Source organism: Neopelma chrysocephalum, unplaced genomic scaffold (assembly GCF_003984885.1).
Source record: "Neopelma chrysocephalum unplaced genomic scaffold, ASM398488v2 Primary Assembly neopelma1_68b, whole genome shotgun sequence".
NCBI lineage: Eukaryota > Metazoa > Chordata > Aves > Passeriformes > Pipridae > Neopelma > Neopelma chrysocephalum.
The window spans coordinates 1,545,442-1,564,710 of NW_020897728.1; the positions used below are offsets into that span (position 1 = coordinate 1,545,442).

General features: G+C 58.6%; 2 protein-coding genes across 4 annotated transcripts; both read right to left on the reverse strand.

Annotated features, from left to right (window-relative positions):
- Window positions 1-375: 375 nt before the first annotated feature.
- Window positions 376-5,867, reverse strand: ADGRG3 (adhesion G protein-coupled receptor G3). Its single transcript, XM_027685302.1, has 13 exons — window positions 5,822-5,867; window positions 5,339-5,368; window positions 5,091-5,250; window positions 4,904-5,009; window positions 4,202-4,342; window positions 3,991-4,113; window positions 3,868-3,907; window positions 3,695-3,795; window positions 3,081-3,193; window positions 2,647-2,930; window positions 2,257-2,350; window positions 1,527-1,813; window positions 376-1,128 (listed from the first exon to the last, which is right to left on the reverse strand). Exons 1-13 carry the CDS (start codon window positions 5,865-5,867, stop codon window positions 1,013-1,015), a joined length of 1,641 nt encoding a protein of 546 aa, XP_027541103.1. The 3' UTR covers window positions 376-1,012.
- An 865-nt stretch (window positions 5,868-6,732) lies between these two features.
- LOC113968622 (adhesion G-protein coupled receptor G1-like) lies at window positions 6,733-18,413 on the reverse strand. 3 transcript variants are annotated; one of them, XM_027685329.1, is made up of 15 exons: window positions 18,171-18,413; window positions 18,092-18,130; window positions 12,949-13,036; window positions 12,021-12,446; window positions 11,402-11,600; window positions 11,173-11,320; window positions 10,961-11,089; window positions 10,622-10,738; window positions 10,059-10,104; window positions 9,601-9,701; window positions 9,402-9,517; window positions 8,760-9,034; window positions 8,045-8,156; window positions 7,535-7,803; window positions 6,733-7,368 (listed from the first exon to the last, which is right to left on the reverse strand). In XM_027685329.1, exons 3-15 carry the CDS (start codon window positions 12,986-12,988, stop codon window positions 7,253-7,255), a joined length of 2,094 nt encoding a protein of 697 aa, XP_027541130.1. In that variant the 5' UTR covers window positions 12,989-13,036; window positions 18,092-18,130; window positions 18,171-18,413; the 3' UTR covers window positions 6,733-7,252. The 3 variants fall into 3 exon arrangements, with proteins under 3 accessions (XP_027541130.1, XP_027541129.1, XP_027541131.1); XM_027685328.1 differs by having other exon boundaries at window positions 18,092-18,413; XM_027685330.1 differs by having other exon boundaries at window positions 11,402-11,525; window positions 18,092-18,333.
- Between the last annotated feature and the right edge of the window lie 856 nt (window positions 18,414-19,269).

A 19,269-nucleotide genomic window follows, 5' to 3' on the forward strand; every position in this document is an offset into this window, starting at 1 on the left:
AAAGCATGTATCCTGGGCTGGGAGGGTCCTTCTTCCTGTGTTCCCCTTCCCCAGAGAGTCATCCCCTGGAGAAGTGGGGTGATGGAGGTATCCCCACACTAGGTACTTACCCACCAAAGCTGGTCTTTGTGTGGTTGTGGGACAAAGATGTAGTGTTAGCAGAGAAAGGGTTGCTCTGTGCATGCACACCCGTGTGTGTGTGTGCATCTATCCACACTGATTTCTCCCTTCATCCATGACAAATTACCAGCAAGGTTTCTGCCTATTGATACATCCCTAGTATAAAGCAAATAACAAACAATATTATAGGTATCAAAGACTAAATCCACAGTGCTCAGACAGCTGGCAGGGATTTAATACTGAAACATGGATCAGCAGAAGACAAGCAGTTGCCCTGTGAGGTGGCTGTGTGTGAGCTTTCAGCTGAAGCACAGTATCCATGCAGGAATCATTGTTGGCCCCTGCAGGTGCCTTGCAGGAAACACACCCAGCAGATCCCTGCCAGAGAGCAGGAGATGTATTGCCAAGAAACTCATGGGATTTCTCTTTTTTTTGCTGGTTCCCAGACCTGAACCACCCATGTCTGGAGCGAGTCATTCCTCTCCCTCCAAAGGCAGGAAACCCATTGCTGGGCTGGTTCAGCACTAAAGGCCACCTCCAGTGAAGAGGTGGATTGCTCCATCACAGCTGAAGGTGGGCGGTTCATGGGCTCCCTCCTCATCCCTTCAATAGCCCTTTGGGGGATGAGATCAGGGGCACTTCAAGACCATGGAACTTCAGCCTGGAGGGACTTCAGCAGAAGGGTCATCTCTGGAGCTCCTTGCCCAAGGCAGGCCACCAGGAATGGAAGAGCAGAAGCAAAGAGCCCTGCTGAAGTGGATCATGCCCACTGAAGGGTAAACTCAGGTGTGGCAAACTGATTCCTCCCTCCGTGGGGAAGCTGCATCTGCCAGGATCAAAGATTGCTCTCAGCGGATGCACACGCGGGCAGGAAGAGATGTCCAGACAGAAGCTATTCCTGGGAGACTGTGGTGTTTTTGTCATGTCTGATGATGTGGGACAGGGAGCCAGTGGTCTCCTTTGTCTTGGGGTAGTAGAGGATGACCAGCCAGATGAATATGAAGATTCCTGCAGGGAAAGGAATACAAACACTCAGCAGCAGCAGGAGATGGGGGGAAGCATCTTGCCAGGGCGCTGACAGCATTTCCCTGCTGCTTCCAGGGAATTCTCCCAGCTCACTCCTTTCCCCCCATACTTCAGGTGGGCCATTTGGCTGGGACGTGCCAAATGTCCCTAATCCTCTGCTGAGGAATGACTTTCTTGGAGGAAAAACATCCCCTGTGCAGTGGATGTGGTTGGAAGCATGAGCATCTCCATGCTGGTGGCTGGCATCTGCTGCTTGACGTGGCCTGCCAGTCAGTGCTGGGAAGATGCCTTGGCACCCCTAGTCAACCCACTGCCAGGCTCCTGCCTCCTCCATCTTCCCCACCTGAGCTCAGGGAACCCAGCTCAGAGGCAGCACTGACCTTGGAGAGAGTTGAGGATGGTGAAGAGGTAGAGCACGGGCGCAGAGGAGATGCCATGGGTGAGGAATGCCAGGGCCCAGGTGGCTCCCAGCAGGCAGAAGAGCCCTGCTGCCACTAGGGCCACCTTCCAGGGCTTGCGGCCTCCCTGCACCGCCCCTGTGCCCTGCAAGCTGCAGCTCTTCTGGGTCACCACCCCAAAGAGAGCCATGTTGAAGAGGAAGATGAGGCCGAAGTAGCCGCAGTTGGTGATGTAGTGGAGCAGGACGTGTTCGGAAGTGATCCAGCACCTGAAAAGAGACAACCACAGTGCCTCCAGTGGCCCTGCAAGCCCCAGAAGCACTCATGGGAGCCTCCACAGAGGGATGTTTCAGGAATGCAGGGACACCCTTGTGCTGGGGGGATTTTCCAAGGCCAGGATGAAGCAAGGGGACAGTGGTGCATATCCGCTGCCCTCGTGTTGCTCAGCTGGGAGGGATCCTGGGGAGGCTCCAGGCGGACCTTGGACATCCCTCCATGACCTGGAGGGCTGCAGGCATGACCAAGGAAGCTCAGCATGACAGGTGGTGGCGGGGGTGGCGGATATGTTGTAATCACAATTAAGGAAGCAGAAGCATGGCATAAAGCCAAGCTGGATGGGTGCAATCCCCGACTGCTGCACCCCCAGCAGGACTGGGCTACCACTCCCTGTGCCAAAGGGCCACCTGAGCCCTGTGGGCAGTGGTGCACGCACAGGTGGGCTATGACCTGATGGTCCGTGGTGTGGATGCTGTAATCTCCGTAGCTGCCGATAGCTCCTGCCACTCCCACCACGAGAACGGGCAAGCCTGGAAGAAGGGAGACCCACAGAATCACAGAATTGTTTAGGCTGGAAAGGACCTCTAAGATCATCAAGTACAACCATTACTCCAGCACTGCCATGTTCACCACCAAAGCATGTCCCCAGGTGCCACATCCACACATCTTTTGAACACTTCCAGGGATGGTGACTCCACCATTGCCCAGGGCAGCCCGTTCCAGTACCTGACTACCCTTTCAGAGAAGAAATTTTCCTTACTATCCAATCTAAACCTCCTAGTGCCCCCCTCTCCCCTGAGCTCTCCCCCAGGCTGGCGGTGCTCACCCCAGCCAAGCAGGCACAGCTTCGCCAGGTAGTGGTGGATGTAGACACCAAGGACCTTGACGAAGAGGAGGTAGAGCTGACAGCCCTCCAGCGCCGTCCAGGTGAAGCAGCAGAGCAGGCAGTAGTGGGTGAACCCCCCCAGGACCTTACAGGTCCCCGGCTTGGTCCTACCAGAGAGCCCACTGTTGAGCAGGAAGGCCAGGTTGAGGAGGAACAGGCTGCCCACGAGGTTCACATGCAGCCCCAGGTTGATGCGCACGGTCTCCTCAAACCTGAACCTGCACCTGAGTGTTCCCAGAGGGACCAGGAAAGGTAGAGGTCACAGGTGAGCAGGGCCTCCTGCTGCATCACAGCAGGTCCACGCAGAGGCACCAGAATTGCCCCACATCTCTCCCAGCTTGACAAGTCCCCATGGAGCTGCTGGTACATCCTACCTTATGAAGAGGCAGAAGGCGATGGTGAAGATGGAAAAAGCCATGGCTACCCCACAGCCAGTGGTGGCAACAGCCATCAAGGCTTGTGCTGTGGAGCTGTCCAGAGCTGGATTCTGCCAAACATGCACATGTTGCGTTAGATGGGCCCCAGACTAGCCTAGAAAACCCAGCTGCAGCTATCAGAGCCACAGGGCTGATAAACCTGGTGGACTGCTGCAGAGACCCCATACAAGCCCCCTGTCTGGCCAGCAAAAGGTCTTTGGGGGGAGCAAGGCAGTGGTGGCTCAGAGGAGATGCTCCCCAAGGTGGGGTGAGGAGTGGGTGAAGTGGACCACCATGACCACCCTCCTGGGAGACTTCACCAGGATATGGGACCTTAAGCCTTGCTGTTCCAGAGCCTGCATTAGGCTGGGTTTTTTTCTGGGCTGTCCTGCTCCTGCTGACCTGCTGCTGCCCTCCTGAGGTGGGGCTGGGCTTGTGTTTGAGACCCGGGCTTGCCTAGAAGCAGCTATAACTATCGCTGTGTGGCTACTCATGACACCGGAGGGGCCACCAAAGTGGGCGGGCAGCACTGTCAGGGCACAAGCAGGAGCTGTGGGGAGTGGGATCATCACCAAGAGGAGGGTGAAGAAGGTGAGATGGTCACAGGAGCAGACTGTCTTCTTGTCCCCAGGCTGTGTGTCACATCCACTGCTGCTCCAGCCTCCTGCCTGCCCTGCAACAGCAAAGGAGTGACAATGGAGAGCACTGAGCACAGCCCCACGCCCGCCCCCGCTGAGGACTGTACCTTTGCTGGGATCCCAGAAGACACACTGCGGGGTGACATCCTGCCAAGAGGGACAGCGGCATCAACTGATGCCACAGTGAGGGGCACTGGAGAAGAGATGGAGGGCGGGCAGGGCTGACTTACACGGGGCAGCTGCCTGTGGGTGAAGGTGAGCTGCACGGGGTCCCGCAGCCCGGAGATGCTGGTGTTTCCCACTGTGATGCCCACCACGGTGTTGTCCAGGACCTGCCCTGCCTGGTTGACTTCCTGCATGGGGGCAATGTTGCCTGAGCCGAGCTGGTGTGTGGCGAGTACTGGCAGCAGCAGGAAGGACACCAGCAGTGCCAGCTCATACCTTGAACATGCCAAGCTGCTGGATGTTGAGGACTGTCACCACCACGCGCACTATCCGGCTACTCAGAGACCGAAATATCTCCCTAGGGAGATGGATTTTTCCTGCCTTCCCCTTCTCTGTGGTGTTCAGCATGCTGGGGCCCTGAGGCGGAGAAGAACAGTGAGAGGTTGTTGCTGGCAGGTCACTTCTCTGCTTGGGACCCACCAACCTCGCTCCAAATTCAGCCACATTCAGCCCTGCCTAGGTGGGTTTGCTCAGCAACATCAGCAGGAGCCCTGAGGGCAGAAGGAGAGAAACTCATCCCCAGCAGCTAGAGGCAGAGCTGGGAGTGGGACCCACAGGGTCCTCAACCCATGATCACCCATGTGTGGGACATCCATAGCTGGGAGAGCCTGTGGGTGGGCAGGAGGCCCAAGGTCACACATGTTCCTCCTCCTTTCCTACCTTGCTCTCCCTGTGACCACCTCGTCTGCTGGAATGGTTCTCGGGGGGGCTCTTCCCTCCCAAGCACCATTTCACATGACTCCTTGCCAAGGGATGTTAAAGTTGACGTGGGTCCATGATGCAACCCCAGAACAGAGTGGAGGAAGAGCGCAGCAGGGCACACCCCACCCCAGGGCAGGGGCCGAGAGATGCTTGGAAGAGGGGTGCTTGGAAGGTGTGGGACCTCCCAAGCGAGGGAGAGGGAAGGGCACATCTCACCTCCGTGGGGGAAAAGGTGATGAGAACATCACGGATGGCAGCCCTGCTGACATTCAGGAGCAGCTTCTTGAGCCCGACCAGCCGACTGTGCAGCCCCTGCACCTCCCTGCGGGACAGCCGGGCTGTGGGACTAGTGGATGCGAGGAGCTGAGCCCCCAGACCCTGCCACGGCCAGCCCTGCTGTTACCTGAACCAGCGATCCCGCAGGCAGGCACAGGCGGAGCTGTGGGAGCGCCCCAGCTCCGGGCAGCGCTGGGGCAGCGGGAGGATGCCCAACCCACTGCCCCGTTTCTCCGGCTCCACCGTCACGTTGCAGCACGAGCGGGAATCATCACCCCGACCCACAGCTGGGGAGGATGGGAGCAGGGTGACCACCAGGCACCATGGCACTGGGTGGACACTGGGGTGAGGGTAGGGATGGGGGGCACCACTCACCGAAACAGCGCTCGTTTACCCCAGCAACATCTGGAAGAAGAGTACGTGAAGAAATGGAGGGAAGACCCCAAAATCTAGGGTGAGTCCTCCCCTTCCCTTGTGGGAAGGAGAATCTGGCAGCTACCAGGTTCAAAAGGAACAGCTCTGCAGCTACATGGGCTTCAAAAACACCCGGACAGTCATCAGGGCTGGTGAGGACAAAGCCACTGTGTCCAGCCCCCCCAGGAGGCCTTGCAGAGGAGACCCTGGGCTGCTGGTTCCAGATTTTAAAAAATGCCCCAGCAGCAAACCCCCCAACTCCATTTGCCTCCACCAGTTCTGCACATCTCAGCAGGGATTCTCCTTCTGGCCTGTCCACTTTTCAGGGTGAAACACCCCACCATGGTCTTTGGGTCAACATTTTCCTGTGGGAAAACCTTCCCCTCAAGCCCATGGCACCCCCCACACCAAGGATGTCTGTCCCCCCCCTCACCCACCACTCACCAGGCAGCACCAGGAGCAGCAGGATGGTGCCCAGGAACAGGTTCATGCTGCTTTGTGGGGTCTCCTGACTACCCCTGGCTGTCCCACCTCACTCCAGTCCCCTCGTCTCAGCAGCTCAGCTCCTCCCCAGGCTCCGCCGGGGCTTGTGGCCACCCCTGAGGCAACAGGGCCGTGTCTTCATTTCCTTTCTGAGAACCCCTCACGCCTTCCTGTGGGCTGGCAAGTGACCTCCTGCCCCGGCTCACAGCAACAGTGACAACTGTCAGAGCTGCACCATTTCCCTCTTGGCTCCTTCCGCTCTCTGACGTGGGGCTTTTTGCTTTCCCTTTCTCTCCCCAGTCCTGCCAAGGGGTCGATGGCACCCACCAGCACAGTGACATGCTGGAGCATCCCCCTCCTAAACTGGGCATCACCACAAGCTGCTGGGATGAAGCATCCCCTCCCTGGGAAGGTGTCCCTGCCCCAGGTGAGTGCTGGAAGCCAAGTGGAGGGGGATGAGCTGCAGCCAGAGCACCCTCTAGAAGGGGAAATGGTGGAACAGATGTGGTGCTGCACTTGCAAGCAGCACAGCCAGGACAGCCAGGTTCTACCTGGCCCCACAGCCACTGAGGGAGGCAACTCTTGTCCTGTGAAGTCTCCCTCTTTGGATCTCTGTCCTCCACCAGCCTTCCTTTCTGGGTAGTGATGGTCCCTGGCTTCCCAAGCCATCGGCATCTCCCTCCATCACGCCAACCCCTATGGCACCAGGCAGCCAGTGCTCTGCCAGGAGCAAAATTACCTGTCCCAGCTCAGAAGGATCCTACAGGCTGAAATGCCAAGTCCTGCCTTGGGAGTGGGACAACCCCAGCTGAGGGATAGATCCCATTGGAGAGCCCACCAACGCACCAGGCAGAGACCCCAGCAAGCCACACTGTGAGAGGAATAACTTTAATGGGCACAAGTCCGGTGTGCAGGCACGCTCACTAAACTCCTACACCATCCAAAAATAGACATTCAACAAAATAACAAAAATAGATTATTCCAGCTGCCAGAGGGTGTGGCAGGGGCAGAGTCATTCTGTCTTCCCTGGGGAAGGACCCTCGTGGTGACCACCAGCAAGGGCTGAAAATGGGGCCTTTACCAGCCATCATCCCTGGCCTCAGGGCATGGGAGAGGATGTCTGGAGGCCCCTTCCACTTTTTGCAGCCCCCACTGCCCAGGTGAATATCCCTCCCTCCTTTCTTCCCCGAAGATGCCAAGCCAGTCAGGATGCAGTGGGTGGGAAAACTGGGGAGGGGGCTGGCAGAGGCAAGGGGCGGCTGGTCCCGCTGCAGGTCCCTGGGCTCCTCACAGCCCTACGGGGCGGGTGCAGTAGCAAAGCAGGTGGAGTCAGTCCTTCCCGTGGCTGTCCTCGGCGCAGGGGGCCCCGGCACGGCACGGCCACCGCGGGGCTCAGCCGACGTGGCTGCTGTTGGGCTGCAGCTTGACGCTGTCGGAGCTGCACTGCGAGTCAGGGGACTTCCTCCCCTGCAGCACCATGGTCCAGTACCAGAGGAAGATGAGGAAGCCTGAGAGAGGGGAGAGGAAGGGTGGGTGAACCCCCACAAGGCACCAACAGCAGCTGAGAGTGAGCCAGCCAGCCTGCCTGGGCTCCTCTCACACCCCATCACCACCCCACCAACACCCCGTGAAAACCCCAGTGCCCTTCGGAGGAGCCCAGTGTTTCAGGCTCACCTTGGAGGGAGTTGATGATGGTGAAGATGTAGAGGGAGACAAGGCAGAAGACACCAGAGGTGAAGGAGAAGAAGATCAGTGCCCAAGGAATGCCCAGCAGGATGCTCAGCCCAAAGAGGGCCAGGACGTGCTTGAGCTTGTGGCCTTTCTTGTTCTGCCGGAGGATCTCCCGGACCATGGCCCCCAGCATGACCGAGTTAAAGAGGAACACCAGGCTGAAGAAACCCAGGTTCACGATGTTATGGATCAGGGGGCTGGTGATCCAGCATCTGGAGGGAGGAGAAAGGGCAGAGGGTTATGCTGTGTCATCACACAGGGAGGGTCTGGGGGAAGCACGAAGGTGAGGTGCCAACCCAGTGCCCAGGGTGGGGGGATCCCCCACCACACCCTGGCACAAAGCCCCAGAAAAGCCACAAGGGGGCCAAGGGAAGTCTGCAGGACATGGTGAAGGTTCAGCCACTTGACTTTACCTGTGACCAGAAACCAGGGAATGCATTTCCCACGACTTACATGGTTGCGTTGGTGGATTTGCCGTCGATGGATTCATAGACGGGGACGGAGAAGGGGCCGTAGTTTGTCCAGTTAGCCAGGAAGATCAGTGACACACAGAGGAAGGGGAATCCTGGGTGGCAAGAGCAGAGTGAAGTGGCTGCCCTAAGTCCCTGGCTTTTGGACCTTCTGGGAGGACTTGTTGCCCCGTTCTCCCTGTGTAGAATACAAACCAACATCCTCCCTCCCAACAGGGCACTGAGGGTGGAGTAGGCAACAAAGATGCCTGGCTTAAGCCCTGGCCCGGGAGTGGGCTGTGCTGTGCTGACCCCAGCCAGGGGTCTCCCAGGGATGTGGAGCTTTAGTCCACAAAAGATCATGAGATCTTCCTCCCACAGCTTCCTGCCCAAAGCACGGCAGAGGTGTGTGGGTGCTTCCTGCATCCAATCCACCTCTCTGGGCTGCCCTGGATGTTTTTTTCAGAGAGGATCCCATTACTACCTGAAGACCCCAAGTGGTGGCTCTCACATGTCTCTCTTGCTGGGTGACCCCTAGGGTGACCCACCCTTGCTCTAGCACCAGCTTCTGCTCTCAGCCATTGAGTCCCCTTCTCCACCCCTCTGCTTTCAGACATCTGCTCCCACACAGCTATGTCTCCATCCCCATCCAGGCATCCCACACCCAAGTGCCCCTCCACCCTGTGCCCTCAGGGTGTCTCTGCCTCCCCTGTGCTCACCCCAGCCCACCAGGCAGAGCTTGAGGAGGAAGTGGTCGTGGTAGGCGTTGAAGACTTCGATCACAAGCCGGTAGAGGTTGTAGCCCTCGATGCCCATCCAGGTGAGGCAGCTGAGAAGGGAGAAGTGCAGAAACAGCCCCCCAGCTCTGCAGACTGCCTCGCTGCTGCTGGAAGCTAAGTGCTCGGAGATGAGGAAGGTCATATCCAGGAGGAAGATGGCTCCCAGCAGGTTCATGTGGATGTGCATGCTCGTGATCTGGTCTCGCTGTTTGCTTCTGGAGAATAGAAGGGTGCAGACCTCACCACCATGCCTGGCCCGGCCCTTGGTGCCCCACAACACCCCACAGCTTCACGTGGTTCCTTGAAAAGATCTTTGCAGGCTTCTGCTTGCCGGGTCCGTAACAACAACCAAGCAGATTTTCCAAAATCATTGAAAAGAGAGGTGTTTCTGAGCACCCTGCAGGAGGCCTGACCAAGGGGGCGGTTTCTGGAGAGGAGAACTCTGCTTTCTTCAAGCCTGGCTCCTTCATCATGCTCCTAGCCAGGCCATCAGCTGCACTTGGAGAGCTTGTGCCCCGCCAAGGGTTCATGGCAAGGGACAGGACACAGACAGGGAGCGTGGGGTGAACCATCAGACTGTACCTGAAGTAGAGGAAGACGATGGTGCAAATGGACGCCAAAGCTGAGATCAGGCAGCCGATGTAGGTTATGATACTCAGGTAATGCCTGTGCACATAGGTGATCTCTGGGGAGGATACCTGAGGAGAAGGAGGAAGGAGAGGCGGTGAGGAAGAACAGCCAGTGGGAACAACGCAGAGAGCTGTGGGGAGGTGCTACCCACCATCAGCACGGCAAAGTAGGTGAGGTGGTTGCACCTGCACTCGGTCTGGCTGCTCCCTGTCACCGTTGTACAACCGTAGCTGTCCCAGCTCCCAGAAGCGGCTGTGCAGGAGAAAGGGAGAGTGTCTGGTGAGCAGCAGGAACATCTGCCTCGGGTTCACGGATCTTTAGGGCAAGGAAAGAGGCAGGACAAGGATGAGGGGTCCCAGCTTGTCCCAGGCCATGCACACATACTCAGATAGCCCACTCAGCACCAGAACCCATTCCTAGGGAAGGGGAAAGCACTTAGGTTAGCTATGGAGGGAAAAACCTGACATCAACCCTGTGGGAATGGTTTGGGGAGCTGGAGCAAGGAAGGGAGGTGCAGAGCAACCTGCACTCTTACCAGCGGGGCTGTGGTACCTTGCAAAAGGGGCAAAGGCAGGGCCTGGCTTCACACCCAAGGGCAGGGGCACTCACCAGTGATGTCCTCCTGCCAGAAGACACACAGTGGCGTCACGTTCCTCTGCAATGACAAAACCATGGGCCCTGGTCATGATGCAGCTGTGGATTTGTTGCCCACCCAGCACATCTGATAGGGGAGAACATGGGGCAGGAGGCAAGATGATCTCAGGAGACAAACCAACCCCTATAATACGAGAAGGCTCCAGGCAGCTGATGGAGCTCCTTCCAGGTCCCCTTTTCCAAACAAGGGGTTCAGCTTTGAGCAGGCACCTGATAGGGCCATGAATGAGCCAAAGGATTGGTAACTGAGAGTGTTTCCCAGCCCTGGAGACTGTGCTGGAGGTGACACATCTGCCATGCAGCATCTCCTGGACAGATGGAGGCAATGCCACCCCCAATGCACACAGTGAAGCTGTGATCATGAGGCAGCCCCAAAAGACATAGCAGACCCTGCACAGGCAGGCCAAGGGCATGGACCTGCTGGATTGTGCTCACTCTCTAAGCTGGCAGGGCCTGAGCCCTCTTTGCCCCTCCATTCCTGGTGGGATCAGGTTCAACGAGGCTGTGTCCCCACCTACCGGCAGCTGGTCATGGAAGAAAGTGAGGACCACTGGGTCGGAGAGGTTGGCTACCACCGTGTCCACCAGGGAGATGCTGACTACCCTGTCACCCAGGATGTGGCTGCTGTTTTCATCCTGTTGGAGAAAAAGAGGGGGCAGTGGCAGTGTGGGAAGTGAGAGCTGCCAGGTGTGAGAATCCCCAAGAAGGAGGTCCCAGGGCTCTTTCCCCATCAAGATTCTTGGGCAAGCTCATCTTTGAAGCATCTTCTCCGAGTGAGCACTGGCACCTTGGCCTGGGCGCCATCCCTGCTGCCCTGCACCACAGACACTCCACCGTGCCAGGTGTGTGGGCATTACCTGGAACATGGTTTGGTTGTTGATGTCCATGAGGAGCACCCTGTGCTCCACCACCTCCTCCCTCTCCTTCACCATCATGAACAGGCTGCTTGGCAAGTCCACCGTGAACCCATGGACCTCTCCACTCTCCTGCAAGGAAAGACTCATCAGGAGGGAGTTTGGGAGGTGAAGCAACGGGCCAAGAGCACCAGGGCAAGTTTTCCAGGACCCACCTCTCTCTGGGAAGCAAAGGCCAGGTGCTGAGGATCCTGAGTGGGCTGGACCCTCAGGACGGTCGCGTGCACAGTGGCCTTCCCGAAGGTCTGGTTCTGCCCTTCCAGCTCCACCTTGGCCAGCGTCTTCTCCAGCTCCCCGAGTTTGCTGTCAGGGAAGGGGTGCAGTGAGCAGGATGCAGTGGACACTCATTGGCAGCAGCAGGAACGGCGCGAGCCGGGAACTCACCGCCGGAGCGTCTGCTGCTCCGTGGCTCCCGTGGCTGGTGCCGGGGGCTGGGCAAGGAGGCTGTCCAAGGCAGTGAGCTGGTCCTCCACATCTTGCTCCCAGACGGGCATGCTCTCTGGAGAGGCTGATGGAAAGGAAATGCCGTGAAATACATTGGCAGAACTGGCTTCCTTGTGCCCAAATCCAACTGGGCGCAGCCCTGGGGGGAGCAGAAAGCAGACGGCTTCACGCTGGCCCCAAGCTGGGGAAGCTGATGGTGACCCAAACCCAGAGAGCTTTCCTGCCACTCACAGCTTGGCTCCCACTGAGTCCACTGGGACTAGGTTGGTGGAGACAGAGCCCTGAGAGGCCACTGCAAAGCCCACAGTTTCCCAGGATTTTAGGGAGCAAAGCACTTCTGAAAATCTCCACCTCCATCTTTAGGGATCCCAGGTACCAAGCCTATCTTTGGGCTGCTTCAAGCAAACCTACATCCCCTTCCATCACCCTTCAGCTGTCTTCACATCACCAGGCTAAACCATACACTGGGACACCATCAGTGCTCTGCTGATGGCTACAGAATGGGCTGGGGATGAAACAAACCTTTCATTTCCTTAAAATAACGTTGAATTGCCTTTACCAGGGAAGAAGTATTCAGCTCTAGCATCAAGGGAGGTGTTCTTCCCGTCCTTTGAGATGTAGGACACATTGAAGATGATCATGCTGGTTCTCTCAGTCTTCTGACTCTCCTGTCCCTTGGTGATGCTGCTGGATGGGTCCCCACCCAGGAGGATGCTCTGCTTCCCATACATCAGCCTCAGGGTCCTGTTGGCCTTGAACCAGTAGACACAGAAGCGGTACCTGCCCAAGGTGGGAGGCAAGCTGTACTTGTAGTAAGAGTCTCTCCTGTTTGGCAAAAAGGGCCTCCTTATTATCAGTGCCTGGGCCGTGTTCTCGATGGAGATGGTGGCGGGGCCATGCTCGTAAACGACAGAGCTGCTCTGGGTCTGGTTTCGGTCCCCGCAGAAGTGGAAATCCTCCTCCTTGTGGCCACTGGCTCCCATCCCTGGGTTGCACAAGCACACAGAGACTCTGGTTTAGCCACTCCCAGCAAACACTGCATCCCCACAGCAGCTGTCACACATGGCATGCCGAGTTCTCCACCCCAGTCATCCCAAGCTTGTCCTGGATCAGCTGCACAACATCAGCCACCTCCCCGATGTCACAGCCACACTGGGATCTGCCAGGGCCCCATGGGCAACAGGACTCCTGTCTTTCAGGGGCACCCTCTCCCATGTGCCACCATTCACACTGACAGAGACTGACAGAGGACCTCTCCATCCCCAGAAGGGAAGGATGGAGACCATCTCCTTTCCCAGGAAAGGAAACATCCTGCCCAAGAGACCCATCAGAGGCTCATCAGCCCATGCCATGTTTTACCTCTGTGGAAGCCACAGCTGCAAACACCCCTTGGTGCCCCTCAGCTGATTTTTTGGGGCTGCCAGTTACTTCCAGCAGCCCAAACCCAGCTCACCATCCCAAAGCAGGACACAGTTGGGGCAGCCTACCTTGGAGGGGGGAGAGAAGGAGCAAAAGGAGGACCTTCATCCCGGGCAGCTTTCTGCTTTGGCTTGGCCTTCAAGGTGACAGCAGAGCCTGGAAGGGCACAAAAGAGAGGGGCCATATGAGTATTTAGGTATCCTCCATGCCATGGGGTCAGGGATGGAGAGCAGGCGGGACACCAGCCAGTGTCACAGCCAGCTCCATGCTGCCTCTGCCACCAGGAGGAGCCAGGAGCACCAGGCATCCCAACCTGGCTGTGGGCTGGAAGGATGGCAGGAAGCTCCCGGGCTCTTGGCACATAGAGGGTGCCTCCCCACCCCAGCACAGGCCAACGACTCCGCGTGGGAGGGGTCCCCTCTTCCGCTCACTGCTCATCTCAGTTCAGGCGTTGGCTTCTTATCACGAGTGATAGGAACAGAAGGAAACTGTGGCTTCCTAATTTGCCAGCCCTAAAATTATTTTCTCGTGTGCTTTCAGCTCCTGCGGATTAACTGAGGAGCCACACACGTTGCAGACCAATCCATCATTTCAGTCTGGCAGAACCTCCCAGGCACATCCTGGTGATGCCAACACAGCACCCATGGCTGCCCAAATTCCTTCTGCCCCTCATGACCAGCCAGGCCACATCCTCTGCAGCCCCTTTGCCCATCCCTTCACCCAGCACTTTTCACCCCCACCGCCCTTTTCTTTGTCTTTAGTGATCTACACCCAGGCCAGTGCTGAGCACCCTCGGGTGCTGTCACACCCCTGCACTCACCCAGCCACAGTCCTCGCACCCACGGCCTTTCTCATCGCACTTTCCGTCTGCCCCAGGCCACAAACTCCATCTCCAGCGCTGCTGGGAGGTACCAAGAAGTGTCACGTAGTCCTCGCCCTGCTGTCACCTCAACGATGGGATCCACGCTGCCTCTCAGGGTGGGACAGCATCGCTGGGGGGCTTCCGGACCAGCTGGTCCAGCCAAACACTTGCCAGTGCACAAAGTGAAGCTGACATTCTGTCTGCCACTGCTGCACCCCACTCCTGCACCGCCCTCAAACGTCCTCTCAGAACCCACCGAGGGGTTGAGTCCTCTTTTGTTTGGGTGGGTGCTGGGGCCCCAACCAGCATCACCTGCAAAGGCTCCTGAGCTCTCCCAGGTGCCCAAGGGTCGTCAGATGGGAAGGCGGCAAGAAAATCACTTGCTTGAAAACTCATTAGCAGGTTTCTCCCACCAGCACAGGCTTTGTCTGGAAGTTTCTCTAGCCAGCACAGATCCAGGGCATATCCTGCACCAGTGTACAGCCCACTCCCTGTCCCTCCCCATCTGCTTCTTGCAGTAATTTATCACCAGCAGACGGGGGCTTCGGGTTGTTGATTAACCTGCTGCCATGGCTGTAACTGAGTGATGCTAACGAGGTTCCCCAGTGTGGGCTTGGAGGGTATGGCACAGACACGACTTGGCAGCAGTAAATGGGGCTGGCATCCCAGTGCTTTGCCACACACGTGGGAATCATGCACATATATCCAAAAAACACGAATCAGGGGTGGCAAAATGCCACTGGCAATGGAAAACACCTGGATCACTTAAAAGCAATAGAGCGGCACGTGAATGCCAACCGTGTTGTGGTGGCAGTGAGCCAGCACGTCAGGAAAGCATCTCCTCGGGATGGGGAATGCTGAATCCCAGTGAGGCTTCAGCAAATCCCACCGTGCTGGCATCTTTAAGACTGTATTGGGATGGTGGGAGGAGAGGATCAGCCCCTTTCAGCCGTTACTCAACTGGGACCAGAAATCCCAGTGGGAAAGTGGGTGGGAGAGCTGGTATTTCCCCTCGGAGCCCTATATGGTCCTGCTCAACCTGACGCCAATCGCTGTTTCCTGAGCTGAACAATAGCGAGAGAAAATCCCCCGAAAATGGTTTTCCAGCGGGAAAACACGGCTTCCATCCCTGCTGGTGACAAGCAGTAGCAAAGGTAGCCAGATGCACCAAGTTCACGTCAGGGATGAATCCTGCCTCATCATCTTCTCATTCCCACATGGCAGAGGAGAAAAATTTCTGGTTTGGCCTCAGAATCAGATGGATGATGTACAAATGCCAGATGATGTAGCCAAGGCTACACAGCTTGGAGCAAGCTTCCTCACTGCCAGCACAAAGGGAGGCTCAGCCCCAGGCACCAGGTCATACCCTCACATCACCATTAAAAGTACATGCTAGTCTTGGAAAGAAAGGCCAAGGAATTATACTGAGGCCTCTAAACCTGTAGGTAAACAGGGGGGAAGAAAAGATTAAAAAACCCACCAAAACCCCCTGGTGTTTACTACTACCTTACTGCTCTCTGGATGACTTGGCAGTAGGTATTTAAGCTTTTAGAGGTGGCACGTGGCTTTGGATATGACGTTATTTTCCAAGGAGAAGGGAAGATGCTCTGACTTCTCAAACAAACACCGGAAACGGGGAGATCCAGGGCTTTTATCTGTTTTCCTTCCAGGTCCGTCAGGAAAGTGACGCTCTGTTCCTCGAGATGAGGCTGCAGTTCGTCACCTCAGCCCATTACCCAGCAGGGACTCGGGAACAAGATGAGTAAACTGTGGCACAGAGCGGCAAGCCAGGACAGGCTCAGGGAGATGCAGAACAGCTTTGCACAACCAGCCCACCACAGACAATGTGCCCTAGGGTTGGACCTGCCTGAGGAGGTGGGGACCCCGTCGGGGTCCCTCTGCAAAGGGGATGCCTCACTGCTGGTCATCTGGGAGCTTCACAAAGTGCCCTTGTCCTTGGCCAGTGGTGTGCGTCCGCAGGGGCCGTCCCCCCCCGTTATTCATGGCATTGGCATGTGATTCCCGTCACCGGTGGGTGGCAGGGGCCGGCCCGGCGCGGTTGTTAATGCCCGAGGAGCCGCGGGGCAGCTGCGGCAGTGCCGCGGTGCCAGCCCGTGCCGCGGGACGGGGCGCAGCAGTTCGGCTTTTCCCTGCGGTGTTGCACAGAACACCCAGCACTTTCAAGATGAGTCTTGCCAGCAGGACGAAACCAGACCTGATGAAGATTCCCATGGGAGCAGCACAACTCCCTGCCAGATCTGTCCTTTGCCAGTCACTGGCAGCCGGCCCTTCCCACGCAGACGTGGGGAGAACCGATGGGAGGCTGGCACAGGCACCTGCCAGCGCCCAGGGCTCTTGAGACGGAGCGTTTGCTTAAAGCTGGGTCTTAACATTCAAAAATTTTAAAAAGTTTCCATTTCCTAAAAGCCACCACAAACACAAATTTCGCAGCAAACTAACCCAGTGCTTCCTCCCATGCCAGGGTAACAGAGCACCCACTCAGTGGTATGCAAAGCCTGCGGCTTCGGCGGCAGCAACACACGTTCTGAGAAGGACCAGGTACCCCTGTGGTGGTCTGAGGGCTGCTGTGACACGGGAGCAACCCCTGGTCTCCTCTTGCAGATAAGCTCTACCTTCCCTTCACCCAAACCAGCCCCCTGGGTTTTAAATGGTTTCCAAAACACCCCGTCCCCTCCTGGGTCTTGTCCCCTTTCACATGAGCAAGGTCCCCATTGCCTGCCTGTGCCACAGGTGCCAGGGAAAAGGAGGTGCTGGGCAGTGTGGAGCAGCTCAGGACCACCCTATATCAAGCTCCCCTGTATTTGGCACAGAAAGAACTTATCCTGGAGCTTGGTGAGGGCAAAGTCTGCAGCACCCAAGGAGTCAGGTAAGAGACCGTAGGCCCCCGGGATTCCTGCCAAACCCCAGCTGTTGGGTGAGGTGATGGGAAAGGAGTTGGCGAGTTGGAGCCCTCCTAAAAAACAGGCGTTGACAGGCTGCACCCAGCTGGTCCCATGCAGACACTGGCACGCCGGGAGTCACCCAACCCGCTGCCTGAAAACCCCACAACACTGTCCCTGTGACACCCACGGGTGCCACCACAAGGTGCAGGATGGCTATTCCCAGGGATCTCCATTCAGGCAACACGCAGTTGCTCGTAAACCTGTTGCTCCGCGAATAGCAGCCCCCAGGCCGTGGGATTAAAAGCTGGACTGGAACCAAGTATGCAGCATTTTTAGTCCTTGGCTTAATTCACATGGGAGCTGTGAACCCAGCGAGGGGCACGGCAAACCCCACTCTGGCTGCAGTCTCAGGCTCAAAGGATTTGCCCCCCCAGCTCCAAAACACTCCTGGCTCCCTGCTGGCGGTGGAGCTTGGAGGGGGGTTACTGCAGCCCTCAGACCATGAAACGAGCTTTGGCTGCCTTCCCTCCTCAACAGCCATTGGGACTTGCTGCCAGGAGGTTATTCCAGGAGACTTCATTTCAATTCTCCAGCTGGCCTCGCTGGGTTTTGCTGGTCCCTCTGGAGGGGCAGCTCAGGCAGTGGGCAGGGATCACCCCAAGCATCCCACATTTCATATCCCACAGCAGCATGCCAGGACCGGCAACAGCAAGCTGGGATGTTGCAGGAGGAATCCCCCCAACAGGCATTTTAGGGTAGGGAGCTCACCCTGTCGAGGCACGCCAGCGGTCCCAGGGGATGCTGCACCCTCCACCAGGAGGGAGGAGGGGAAAGAATGGTGGTGTTCCCACAGGGCGGAAAGCAATGGCCACACGCCGGGCCGGCGGCCGGGGGCTTCGTGGGGCTCAGCTCCGCCGTCGGCAGCAGCCAGGAACAGCCGGTCCCGGACAGCTCAGGGGGCTTTGTGGCTCCACGGCCCGGGAATCCAGCCTGGCTCCGGGGCGGGCGAGTGCGAGCCCCACGTAGCAGGGATGGAGGTTGGTTTCACAGGCAACTGGCAGCACCTCGGCCACGAGCAGAGCCCCCGGGCCATGCCCAGCTGGAGGCAGCACACCCGCCGCTGCGCCCCCGCATCCCCATGGAGACCCCTCTGCTCCATCCACCCAGGCTGCTCCCTGTCCGAGCACCCCGGTGCCACTCGCGGAACCCCCGTGTCCCCCCAGACCTGCTGGGCTGCCCCAGCGCTGGCTGACGCCCACCCCGCTCACCCCCCACCCCGCGGGTGCCTCCCGCCGCTCTGCCCGCTCCCGGAGCACCGCACCGTCCCCTCCGCTGCCGGTGCCCTCCCGGCCATGCCCGGCCAGCGCCCCTCACCGCGGCCTCTGGGACCCCCACACCGGACGCCCCGATCTTCCCCCGGCTCAGCCGCTCCCCGCTGCCCCATACCTGGGCTCGGGGCGGGCTCGGCTCGGCACCGCCCGGCTCCTCACAGCCCGGTTCGGCTCGGCACGGCACCGCTCGGCTCTGCTGGCACGGCTCGGCTCAAAACCCCTCGGTACCTCGCATCCCACTCGGCTCAGCGCGGTGCCCCGGTACCAGCGGCCCCGCCCCGTCCCCCCCGGCGGGCGGTGACTCAGCGGGGCGGGCCCGGGGCTGGTGGCTTCGCACCGACCCCTCCGAGACCCCCCGAGATCTCTGCGGGGGCCGCGGGTCACCGCCCTCGGTCACGGCACCTGCACAGTTCGGCTCAGCCCGGCTCGGTTCTGCACGGCTCGGTACGGCTTAGCTCGGCTCGGCTCGACTCAGCTCCACTCGGCAGGGCACGGTTCGGCTCGGCTCAGCCCAGCTGGGCTCAGCTCGGCTCAGTTCAGCACCTCGCAGCCCAGCTTGGCCGAGACCCTCCTAGCTCGCTGTGGGGGCTGTGAGACCACCACCCTCTGTCACGGCACCTGCTCGGCTCGGCTCAACTTGGCAGCACCGGGCTGGGATGACCGGGCTGGGAGAACCGGTCTGCTTCACCCCTCCCGGCGGGCACCGGCACCAGGATGGGCTGGGGGACCTCGGCTGGGGAGAGCCGGGGGTGCCGTGTCCCGCCGCCCTTCAGCTGCGGGCTGGCGAGCATCCAGCGGCAGGCCGGAGCTGGAGGAGCCGGAGCCAGGCGGCTGCACGCCTGACTGCCAATGGGATTAAAAAATAACAATTAATGGGAAAGCAGCCGGGACGCGGTGTCCCGGTGACCCCTGTCCCGCTCCCCGCAGGGAGCGAGGGAGGCAAAGAGCTGGGCAAGGAGCCCAGGCCCCAGATGGGGGGTGCAAGGGAAGGTTCCCCCATGGAACTCCGTAGAGCAGGTGGGCTGGGATGTGGGGTGTAGAGTCTGGATGCGACCACCCACACATCCCAAGGCTGGAGATGGGCACCCTGGCCCTGGCCGTCAGGTCCCGGTGGGAGCTGTGGTTGGAAGCGTCAAGGGGTGCTGTGGGAGTGGGTAAAGCTGCTGCTAAGCAGCGCCTGCATCCAGCCCTTTGTGTGCTCTGGGAAGCAGCCGGGCCTGGAGAAAGCTGAGACGCAGGGAGCGGAGGGAGGAGGGCGGCGGGGAGGGCTCCGGGAAGTGCCCTGTGTAAATA

What these genes read in the sequence shown, in the direction of transcription:
- LOC113968622 (XM_027685329.1), bottom strand. Translation starts at nt 12,988, where the DNA reads ATGAAGGTCCTCCTTTTGCTCCTTCTCTCCCCCCTCCAAG. An exon ending in TCTTCCATGACCAGCTGCCG is followed by an intron (nt 10,105 to 10,621) that starts GTAGGTGGGGAC and finishes TTGTCATTGCAG; the next exon opens with AGGAACGTGACGCCACTGTG. An exon ending in AAATCCACCAACGCAACCAT is followed by an intron (nt 7,804 to 8,044) that starts GTAAGTCGTGGG and finishes TCCTCCCTCCAG; the next exon opens with ATGCTGGATCACCAGCCCCC.
- ADGRG3 (XM_027685302.1), bottom strand. Translation starts at nt 5,867, where the DNA reads ATGAACCTGTTCCTGGGCACCATCCTGCTGCTCCTGGTGCTGCCTG. An exon ending in CTGCGGGATCGCTGGTTCAG is followed by an intron (nt 5,010 to 5,090) that starts GTAACAGCAGGG and finishes GCTGTCCCGCAG; the next exon opens with GGAGGTGCAGGGGCTGCACA. An exon ending in CATCAGGTCATAGCCCACCT is followed by an intron (nt 1,814 to 2,256) that starts GTGCGTGCACCA and finishes GTCTCTTTTCAG; the next exon opens with GTGCTGGATCACTTCCGAAC.